Here is an 11,905-nt window from a genome sequence, read left to right on the forward strand (position 1 = left end):
CCGGCAGTGTGCCCTGGCAGCCAGGAGGGCCAACCATATCCTGGGGTGCATCAAGCACGGCATCACTAGTCAGTCGAGGGAGGTGATTGTCCCACTCTACTCTGTGCTGGTCTGACCTCACCTCAAGTACTGTGTGCAGTGCTGGGCACCACAGTACAAGAAGGATGTGAAACTGTTGGGGAGTGTCCAGAGGAGGGCCATGAAGATGGTGAAGGGCCCAGAGGGGAAGACGCATGAGGAGCGGCTGAGGGCACTGGGCCTGTTCAGCCTGGAGAAGAGGAGGCTGAGGGGAGGCCTCATCACAGCCTACAGCTTCCTCGCGAGGGGCAGTGGGGAGGCAGGTGACCTGTTCTCTGTAAGCACCAGTGATAGGACCCACGGGAATGGTGTTAAGCTGAGGCAGGGGAGGTTTAGGCTGGACATCAGGAAGAAGCAGCCACCCACAGCTCCCGCCCCTCTTGCCAGGAGAAGCACTGCAAGGAATTGTTCGGTGAGGTAGCTGGGATAGAACATGGGTAAAAGAGAGCTTTGATAAACCTCCTTGTGGGAAAACCACAGTTAGCAGCAGGAGACAAGGCAGAGCAGTTCTGGGTGGAGAGACGTCAGGAGGTCTTCAGTCCAGCCTCCTTCTCACAGCAGGTTAGGCACCAAATTCAGACCCTCTTGTACAGGGCTTCAATTCTTGAAAATCCCCAAAGACCCCACCAGCTCTCTAGGCCCCAGCCCAGCACCTGTCTGTCCCCAGGGGAATGTCTGGCTACACCCACAGCTCCTCTCTTTCCATTTTTGCTAGCGGTCCCCCCTCTTTCCCCCATGCACCTCTCTAAGAGCCTGGCTTCATCTGCTCCAGTACCTGTAGGGCTGAGCAGACCCATCTCCCTCAATCTCCTCTTTGGCCCAGTGTTCCCAGTCCTTGGCCATCTTGGCCCTCTACTCAGCCTCCTCCAGGTTATCAATAATATTCTTGCATGTGGGGGTGGAAATTGGGTGGTAATACCCCACACCTGGTCTAACAAGTGCCGAGGGAAGGGGCACTGGCTACACCTCCATGAACAGCATCAGCTTAAGCCTCCTTGCTGCCCAAGGACAGGGTTCCTCCTGCGGAGCTGCTCCTGAGCCAGCCACTGAGGAGTTGTCCAGGAAAGGGACACCAATAAAAAACTGAAGCATGCCATGACCAGGCACCAGCAAAAGGGGTCCCCGGTTCCTTCCCAGGTGCAGGATCTCATGACCCTTCAGTTTCGTGGCCTTTGTCCAGCTCCCCATCCCCCCTGCCCTGACCTGACAGGCAATAGCAGCACCGAGGCCAGGCACAGGATGAAGCAGACCCCAGGCTGCCGCACACTTAACCCTTACCCCTGACATTTCAGGCAGACTCAGGGGTAGGACGTGGGACAGTAACACCACAGCATGGCCTTTCCACCTCCAGCAAAGTCACCAGGATTTCTGACAGGCTTGCAGTAATTCTCCCATGTCCTTAGCACAAGCTCACCTGTAGAATAAAACCAACTAAAGGCAAGGTTAAGAAACATGGTGGAGGCTGGAAGCAGTAAAATGGGCACTTCAGAAACTCAAATGGCTTCCTACTGACTGCATATGGGAGTGTGAAATGCATGTATATTATATATAAATATTATAAAGATTTATATATATGAAATCCTACAGGTGTAGGTATTTTTTCTGGAAACCAACTTCAGACCACCCCCTGCTACGGATGAGAAGTGTAAGCACCCGGGGGACAGTTGGGGTTTCAGGGACAGCCGAGGCAGAAGTGCACCCACACCAAAATCTGACTTGACCATACAACAGCCACAGAGCATCCAAACTCTGACAGGGAGGAAGGGGAAAAGTTAGCTTTGCTTCATGTCCATTACCTTGTGCACAAATAGGCAATTTCTGCCATTGTAAGAGGCAGCACCTGACAATTTATATTTATTAAAAGGCTGCCTAAATATGAGTATGTAAAAAAACCCCTAAGAAAAAAAGTGTAAATACCTATTTATGCAGAAGGCAAGAAGCAAGCTAGAAAGACTCGCTTCTCAGTTTCTCACCATGAGAACTCCCGGGAACAAAAAGGCTGACCTACTTTCTGTAGCAGCACATACAAACAAGTCACCACTGATGGCAGTATAGCTACCCAGATAAACATGCTTCAGGCTACCACATTTCAGAAAGTCTTCAAACCATTTAATACAGTATTTTTCTCAGCTGTGTTTCCTGCTGAGAAGCATTATTTGTGGGGAGAGCTGTCTTCTGGGTGTCCTCAATATGTATTAATTGCACATATCCTGAGGGCTGGAGGCTTGCATTTGATTTTTTTCTTGTTGCTTTGCAAGAACAGCTGCATTAGTTAATTCATTTGTGGTTAAACAAATTCCTTTCTAAAGCTCCATATAAGGAGCTTGCAGGCCTAGAGCTCTAAATAATCCGTTCAATCTTTCTGTTTGGAATGATGCTGTTGTTGTTGCTGCTAATAATAATACAACCCAAATTATAGGACAATAACATTTATTTAGAGCATGAGGGATTCCACATTATACAAACCCTTAAATTTATTTTTGTTTCACTGGTCCATTTCTACAACAAATACATCAGATCTACTATATAATAAAATTATTTACACTTCCAAACAAGATTGGGTTTGTTTATAACCCTCTTACTGCTATTCACATACAGTACTTAAACAACAGCACAATACATCATTTTAATACCTAAAAATGACAACCCTGTATTCTAATTTGTTTATGAAAAGTGGAAACAAATAAATTTACAGTTGTCTTCCCCTCCCCTTCCATTTCTTACAAACACGTTAACCTAATGTGCTAACCCTGGACTTCACTTTGTAAATCCAGAGGGTTTTAAAAGAACCCATTTTTAATATCTATTTATCACTTTTTTTTAGAAAAAATCATTTATTGGGAACAGAATAATATTAAAATGACTTACTGTACAGAATTTTATTTAAAAAAGAAAAATCACAGCTCAAAATTGCTATTGATAAATTCACACTCATTTACAAGTTTCATGTTTCCATGCAGTAATTTACTTGGATTTTCTTCTTTTTGACTGCATTGCACTGGCACTCGTTTCTGAAATTAAGAGAAGAAAAAAAGCATGGATACTAAGTTGGTAATCCATTCATGAGAGCTGCACAGATTGCCCTTTTATGTTCCTAAAATCACACCAGAGTGGAAACAGCAATCGATTTCTCACAACACTTAACACCAAGGGACCCTTCATCCTGATCACAGCCACCAGCAGCCACACAATAATGAAAAGTCCCCACTAGCTTCTGTTACAAACACGCAGATGCAATTTCAGAGTTCTGTGAGTATGAAGTCTTAATGTAATGGCCTTAAAAATAGATGTTCTGTATTTTAAACTGTTCTTTAACTTTAGTTCCCCACATGCCACAACTTGCTCAGACATAACATGGAAGTAAGTCTCCCTGAAACATCCTGTGCAGCTTTGGACACAAACTGCATAAATTATATCCAAGCACAGTAGTTGGACATGGTGTTGTTTGAAAACTTAGAAAAATGCTTTGGACTCTGCCACAAAAAATCTAGTTGTTTGACTCCTTGGAAAGTCAGATCATTAGTAAACAAGTGTCTTCGGTGTACATGATTCACAAAAAACAGCTTATGCAGAAGATACAAAATATTATCTAGTACTTCAGCAAAACAACTAGAAGCACTTGCAGAAGCTACAGTGAAACCAGATGACGTTTTCAGTGCACTTACCAAGGCACTACGTTTCCATTTCAAAACAGAAAAAAAGAGAGAATTGAGAATTTGCATCTTTAGATTTTTTTTTTAAATGTGATTTTAAATGTTGGCAATGAATCTTTGGCTCTTCACAATATTTTTTGATAGCTAGTAGAGCTGTGTGTATTTCAGAGTTAAAAGGGAAAAAAATCCCAAAACTTCTAAAATTAGAAGAGCAATGATACAACTCCATTGCTATTAAATGCTGCATTAAAAATAAATAAATAGATAAACTTTTCAAAATTTAACAACCCCAAAGCTACAGTAAACACTGAAACAGCCCTTGCTGGAAAGGTACTCTAATGACTAAAAATACCAGTACAGTACCAGTTTTCAGAAGTGAAACATCTTAACAGGCCTGACTTACAGTTACTGGAGCTCCCTTCGAGCAGTAACGCTACTTTTAAGTAGCTTGCTCACCTGCAGCATTAGCTCTAGTCATCCCCATTGCTGCCCAAGTCTGTGCTTGACAGAATAAATGGGTCAGCTCTCAGCAGCCTTCAGTGGCTGTGCAGCCGTGCAGTCCTGAAGCCCCCGCTCCTTTGTAAGCACCACCAGTCGTCCCTCATCTGCTTCTGCCCCAAACCTGCACCCTGATGCAGGTAATGATGAGGGCTGATTTTCTGTTTGCCCTCTTCTTTTACAGCTATCCTTCTGTTCCTTTCCTCCTGATACTTTCCAAGGGTTATACATACATGAACTGGTCAAAATCTGATTTTCTCTCCCTGCTATACCTACGTTTTTTCTAAAGGCCATTTTTATAATCAGTCTCTATTTCAAAAGTTATTTTCTCCCAACCCTGCATTCTCTTTAACACGAATTAGCAAGTCTGTCAGGACATAGATAATATAACCATAGACATCTAGAAGGAGGCCAGGGTCATACAAAATATACATTTTCTTAAGCTATGTTTCACTAATAAATACAAAGAACAGAGTAGGCACAAGTGGCAAACCTCTTTACGCTTCTCACGTTACACCTCACTAAGTCTTCATGCTGAACTCTTCCACAGAAGTGTTCGGGTTTACTTATTTTGTCTACAGCTTTGAAGTAGGCAGTTGCTTGCACAGAGATAAGGTAATCAAAGCCCAGGGTACTACATGATAAACTGAACCTATGCTTTCAAGCAAAACCCTTAAGACACCACAGCAGTTTCAGATACATGTTTTAAAAACAATTATTTTAGTTACAGAGGTAAACAAGTAATTCAGTACAAAACCCCTAAGTCAGTTCTGCTATTATTTAAATTTAATATACTTTTACGTTCCCACATTTTCAGAATTTGACATGCCACTGGTTGTCATCTTTAGGTTTATTCATTACAGTACGTGGGGCAGGTCACACGTTTCAGATAGCCTCAAACTCACGAAGCATCACTGAATCCATTTTACATTTGCTTCACATTTTTCAAACTTTTTTTTTCACAATCATGAAATATAATTTATTTTTACAATACAGACTGATTCTTCTGCATTCTGCACAATCCTGCCACAATAAGTAAGCAGCACTAAAATTTAATTAAATTCAGCAGCCATAAAACTGCAGAACATATAGGGCTCTTTATATAATCTTTGAGAGTCATTAGACAATTACGTACAGCTGGAAATCTCTCAAACTCTTATAAATGCAAATACTCTTACCAGCAAACTTTAGCATCTTTAATACGGAAAATGGTTGCTGAATTCAACTTGACTTTTATAATAATTTTATATTAATACCTCTTAGTTCTGTATGTTATCTTTAAAATATAGGTCAAACGTTTCCTCTTGGTGGTCTCTCTACCCTCTTGCACAACTTTCATCCATCAGAATTTTTCTGACCCTTAAACATAAGGAGCTGACACAGTTAGCTTCAGAAATGCAAAATGGCACCATGGACCATGCATTCTGGTAACGAACGTGTCAATCACACAAATGCTGCATACTTTGTTAAAGATTGTAACCCGTATAGAAGTAAGGCACGTCAGCATCTGCCAATGCCATGGGTTAGTATCTTGAACTTTACGATTTCATGTGTTTGTGGAAAAAACAGCTGAGGAGCTGTGCACAAGCACACAGCGCTCCTCGATGGTTGCAGGCTGCCACCCAGGCAGCATTCCGAGTGTGCCTGAGCACGAGCATTTGGCTTGCAAAAGCTGACCATGCATTTGGGAAGACTTAAGCATTTTTCTCATGTCTTTCAGACTTGATGAAAAAAATAAAAAGACGCTTTTAAACCCGAGTACAGTCCTTTGAACAACATACTTCTGCCAAGAGAATTCAACTAGGCAAGCTTGCTGAATACTACGTTGATTAGTACTGCAGAAAACAAGTTCCACGAATTTAACAATAGGAAATCCATACAAGATTTACTGCCAGTACAGATTTTGGTAAACACTTTTAACCCAACCTGTGTCTAAAATCATTGAAACTAGAGTTAAAAGCACACAACATTTACAAACTGTAAACCATAGTTATGACCCAGTTACTGAAAGGATTATATTCTGGGAAGTATTTTACTTCCTGCCCTCTCCACAGAAATGATGGCTGTGCATTTTACCTTTTGCAGTGCTGGATGCAGATGCTGGTCTGGAGGACCTCTTGCGCTGTCCATTCTCTACAGTTTCCTGTGAAGCGGCAGAATCCTCTGTTCTTGAATTTCTTCTACTTGGAGTTTTAGACTTTTCACAATTCTCTTTTGTCTCATTACTAATAAAGTGGGACAAAATATTTCTGATGAAGTGTAAGAAGGATTATGTTTTTCTATGCAACTCAGACAAGCTGAAGGATGGACCGACACAGGTACCAGTTCCGGACTATTAGCACTGAAGATATGAAATGCTAGAGATACCAGAAGTTTTATCAGATGAAGAATGACCTGAGTAAGCCAGAGTATAGTCCATTTCTATTAAAAATTATCAGAGGATACAGAATTGAGAAGTCCTCAAAGAGAATATTTTCAACATTAGAAGACCAAGAAATTAGATGCATTATAAATTGTCTGCTCTGTTTTCCACAGGTGCCACCATTACTGAAGTCTAGGAAAAGCAAACAAGTTACATTAGAGACTGCTATGATATGGGAATACAGAATTGAAATTGCAGATGAACATAAGGAGGAATTATGAACGCTTAAGCAAGTATGCCAGCTCTTGTTTTCACTACAGAGACTCAGTTAACTGATCTATATGATTTCTTTACACAATAAAAAGCTTATGGTTTGCTTAAAACTTTCTTCAAGCTTTACAGCGAACTTCTGTTATAAAAAAAATAGTTTTAGGTAGTGTGGAAATTAGGTTTCTTGTCACCAATACAATAAATGGAGTGTTACATGTTGTAATCAAACTCCTCTTATTTTGTTACTATTAGCCCTGTAAACTCACCCTGAGGTTTGGGGGTTTTCTATTTAATGCGCTTATGCCAGACAAACTGCTGACTAAGTAGTTTCTGAACATTAAGCTACACTTATCTCCTGTGAATTCAAAGATAATTAATCAAATAAAATATTCCACTGAAAATGGAAAAGGAGAAAGAAAACTCATTCTATGACCTTTGTCTGAAACCTGCAAGATTTCATTAAAGGATGCCTTAATCAGAGAACTGATGGGAAAACACACAAAGCAGACCTGTGCATTAGAGGTTCTACTACAGTGTCAGTATTTCAGAGGAAGTCCTGCTTTAAGAGGAAAGAAACTACTACAAATACTTGCAGTTTTAAGCAACAGTTATCTGAAATAAAACACACTTTGTCAATAATAAGGAAAGATAGTCACGCATTCTCAAAAGCAAGGGAACACAGAGTAAAGCAGAATATGGAAGCACATTAATTGTCTCAGACACAAAACAAATACTGAAATCAATTTCCCCAGTAGTCAGTACTACGGGTAGTCTATAAACTGAACCAACCAGGTGACAAACTGGTCTTCCAGTAAGTAACCTGGACAGCAGAAACAACAGACACCTACTTCAGAGGAGATCTGGAGGATTGAATAAGCAAATGGGCATCATCAGCTAAAGTTCGATTATTAGGGATCATTGTTGAAGAGTTAAAATGAGTGTCCTTAAGTTTGGAGTTTCATAGGGACCAATAGAACTCTACTTTGATTTTATAGAAAGAACTAAAGTTGGCCCAAGTAAAAATATTTCTGGTGTTTTGTATGCTACAAGGTTGCTCTGAGGTTTGTATTGTTCACCATTTCACCCTGGGAACTTAAAGCTGACTGCTGTGAATATCAGACATCACTACATTTTTAGTTTGCCTGAAAACATTCCTTCTTTTCCAGTCTTGCTCAGAAAGACACCAATCCAAAAAAAATCCAAACAGAAAGGTACTTGGGATCATTTGATGTGCTCAATGACACTTCATTTGGACAATCCCCTCATCTGTCAAGAGTCTCACCTTCAGCTTTTTAGAAGAATTCCGCCCTAAAGCAAACTTGTCAGAATTTTAGTTCATCTTTGATACAACTACAGAAAGATCCCAACCCATCTGAAGGTAAATATATTTACATATTCAATTCAGAATCTTTCCTGATCTGAGAAAATAAATTGAATTATCTCCTTTCCAAAAGAAGACACTGCCTTATTTCCTGATGAACCAATCAAGTAAATTAATCCATTTACCCTGACTTATGGGATCATTTCAGTCTGATAAAGGTACCATCAAAAACATGGCCAGTTGTGCCAGCAGTTATCAAACACCTTACAAAGGTCTGTCATAGTTGCCTAGAGTGAGTGTAAGAGCTTGGTAGTTTTAGAACAGAATAACAGACATATAACAGAAATAGATCTTGAAAACAGTATTTTCTTTAGACAGAACACAGCCATTTGAAATTTATTCTTTTAATCAGTGAATGTCTTGAAAAGGACAAGATGAAGATTCTACCACGCTTTCCTACCGGGTTTCAACAAAGTGTCAAAAATCAAACACAGAGGAACTCCGGAGAAAACGATAACTAAAGCACATGTAAATTATAAGAAGAAGAAAAAATAAAAAATAAAATAATAATAAAAAAAAACTTTTGAAAGACCTACTTTAGAAAGACCTACTTTCAGAAAACAAAAATTTACATGACAGCTACTCTGAAGGCTTTTGGGATTGCACTTTAGATTTGTTTTCAGAAAATATCAAATGCCAGAACCATCAAGACCCTTCCAGGATGTGAAACACTCAGGTCTGAAAGGATATAAGGAAATACTGCTCAAATCATGAAGACAGATTTGGGAAAAAGTTACCTTACATTCTGCATTTCAGTAACATTTTGAAACAGTCATCTAGCCCAATTCTTCAGCATGAAAGAAAGGGTATGGCCAAGAAAGTGACAAGACAACATAGAAGAATTTTTTAAGTTGCGCAATTGAAGCAAAGAGAAAAGGACTTCCTTGCATGAAAGCTGTATCTATTCTGAATCTATATAAACTATCTCCTTACCTTTGACCAGCAACTACGGGAGCATTTGTTTCAAGTTCTACAAGAGAAAAAGATAATTTTTAGGTCTGCTGTAGAATTACATACTTGCTGACAAGGCATGACTATATCACAGTTGTCTCATTATGTGTTAACATCTGATGAATAAGCTTCCCTCATCTACTGTTACTCTCAAAGCAAATCAAACTCACATATCAAATGAAGTGCGACATCAGGCAGTGCTCTCTCTGATTTTGGCCTGCATCAGCTATGACAAAGAAAAGTTAAAAGAAACCCTGCAGAAGGAAACTACAGAGAAACTTTTCAAGAAGGGCTACAGTCCTCTCCCTTTGAAAATTTCTATTTGAGTCAGTTTATTCCTTCTAGAGCTTCTACATGTAATCAGCTTTACACCTTAAAAATACTGATTGGAATCTATCATACGTGTAAAATTGTACTTTTAGTTATCCCCTTATGTACCAGACACTTAGTTCAAATGGAGTACCTGTATCTAAACACAGTACCTGATGTGAGAAACTGCCACTGATTTAGGGATTATCATTGAAACGTAACATCTTAATTCACTGTTAGTTTATCACTTCACCTATACTGGACTTCGTCTCACCCTTGAACACCCCACATTGTTCAGGACAGTGATGCACAAAACTGTGGCTTTGCCTTTAGGAGCAATTTAGTACTCCAAGTTTGCTATAATGCACAGAAGGAACAAAACCGTCAAAAGAGTAAGAAGGCATAATGCTACTCCTGTTATGATAAACAACTCCTTATGATTTGTACTGTTGGAACATCAGACTCTTCATTGTAAGTGTATATATTACCATGTCCAAAAAACTGTCTCGGTGACAAAAGAAAAAAACAGACTAAGTAACATATAGGAAGAGTTATTTTTCTTCCTACTTAAAACTTGAATGGACAGAACACCCAATAACAAAAATCAGTAACAGCAGTGCTTTTTTCCCTGAGCAGGAACTCCCTAATACGACTACATAAGCCCTAGTGCAGAGACAGATGTAACCCTGTCAGGGTGCACGAACATCTTTAAAATTAAGTTTTATGAAAGTAATGTAGTACAACTTTTACTTTCTTCAAGCTTAAATTCTCATCGTACTACATAAAGCAAATTGATGGAAGTGCCACTTTTCATCTTCACGTCCACATCTATCCACTTCCCTTACTCATCTTAGAAGCTGCTTTTTAAAAACCCCACAGAATTGATGTGCATGATAATAGATGGCAACAACAGAAAGTCATCTGTCATGACTCAATCCTTGAAACACTGCAGAGAGTTCATTAAAAGCTTTGAACAGAGAGGGAAAAAAAAAAAAAAGGATTAGAACTCCAAAAATTATGTTCCTACCATGGCTTTGGGAAATATCTTCAGAAGTGTCCCATATCAGAGAAAACTCCTATTTGCTCTTAAAAACTTCAAAACTCAAACACACCAAATGCATCATTACAAATCCAGTCCTCCATGCTTACAACTTGAACTTATAAAAACTGCTTTGGGGATTTTTTCTTTCATTTTATTCATTCCCCTAATTGAAGCTCCAGCAAGGCTTTGGAGATTTCTAAAGCACAGCATATCTAACAGAAAAATAAACCCATCAACAACAATAATAATAAAAAACCACCACCAATCTACAAAGTATATTCATGATTGATAAAAATATTCATGATTTACCATTTTGAGGCAAAAACAAAATGAGCTTAGTTCACCTAAATTCTGCTTTTCCAAAGTAAGATTTACCTGTTCTTTGAACAGTACTTTCTGATGTTGCAACTGAACTTTTTTTCTGCGTTAAATGTTGAGAGGATGCTAGAATAGAAGTGGAGGGGAAAAGCATTATTTTCAAAGAGAATCTCAATTTATTTTTTTTTTATCATGCAATTGGGCTGCTTTTGCAAAATTCTGAATCTTCCAATTTACTGCATTTTTACATTTATAGATGCATTTTTTTAACCCATCCACTACTCCCTCCCACACTAATACATCTCCCTTTTAAAAAAGAAATAATGAAAACAAAACACACACACAAAAACCCTTTAGCAAAGCTACTCCAAGCAAGTTTTCCCAAACTAGAATAAGTGATGAAGTTAAGTATGAAAAAAGTGTATTTTTAAAGGTAATGTTTTTTTCACTAGACAAAGAAACTAAAGAAAGACCTAGAAACTAAATAGTTTTCTCTCTCTCTCAGCTTAATGCTCATTTCAAACGAAAAATAGCATCTTTGTTAATCTGAATTCATACCCTCCCTCACTCAAACTGCAAAAGAGCAAAACGTGCTTCAGAGGCTCGCATGATGAGCTCTGTCAATAAGATAAAGTGACTTTTAATGTGTTTTTTTTTTTTTTCCTTAGGTTGCCAAGTTAAAAATAAGATAAAAAAACAATTCCTGTTAGACAAATGCCTTTCAGTTTTCCCTTAGGTGTGATAATGAACTTAATGAAGAGCATGGAGATGTAAAGTTAAAGGTTCCCATTTAAATAAAGAATATTAACTTCCATTTGTAAAAACACAGGTACATTCAGATGCTTACATCGTTGTCCTTCACTAGTTGATACCACCTCCCAAATCTAGAGAGAATGTACACACCGTTACTTTGCAACCAGAATATTCCAGACTGGAAACACAGATTGCTTCACGCATAAGAGTAACTGTATCCATACTCTTTATGTTGAAGCTAGATACATTTCCTGATTTTTTTCTTACACACTAAGTGGAGCAGCAGCAAG

At 38.9% G+C, this 11,905-nt stretch overlaps 1 protein-coding gene across 5 annotated transcripts in view; it reads right to left on the minus strand.

The window, feature by feature from the left end:
* Nucleotides 1-2,491: 2,491 nt before the first annotated feature.
* NCOA6 (nuclear receptor coactivator 6) overlaps nucleotides 2,492-11,905 on the minus strand; it is a 44,108-nt gene continuing 34,694 nt past the window's right edge. For 2 of the 5 annotated variants that reach the window (XM_068700632.1, XM_068700633.1), the window contains exons 12-15: nucleotides 10,920-10,988; nucleotides 9,176-9,212; nucleotides 6,306-6,454; nucleotides 2,492-3,089 (exon numbers count right to left, since the gene is read on the minus strand). In XM_068700632.1, coding sequence (XP_068556733.1) covers nucleotides 3,043-3,089; nucleotides 6,306-6,454; nucleotides 9,176-9,212; nucleotides 10,920-10,988 — 302 coding nt within the window. In that variant the 3' untranslated portion in view covers nucleotides 2,492-3,042. The other 3 variants (XM_068700634.1, XM_068700635.1, XM_068700636.1) reach the window with 3 other exon arrangements.

Source organism: Anas acuta, chromosome 16 (genome assembly GCF_963932015.1).
Source record: "Anas acuta chromosome 16, bAnaAcu1.1, whole genome shotgun sequence".
Classification (NCBI taxonomy): Eukaryota; Metazoa; Chordata; class Aves; order Anseriformes; family Anatidae; genus Anas; species Anas acuta.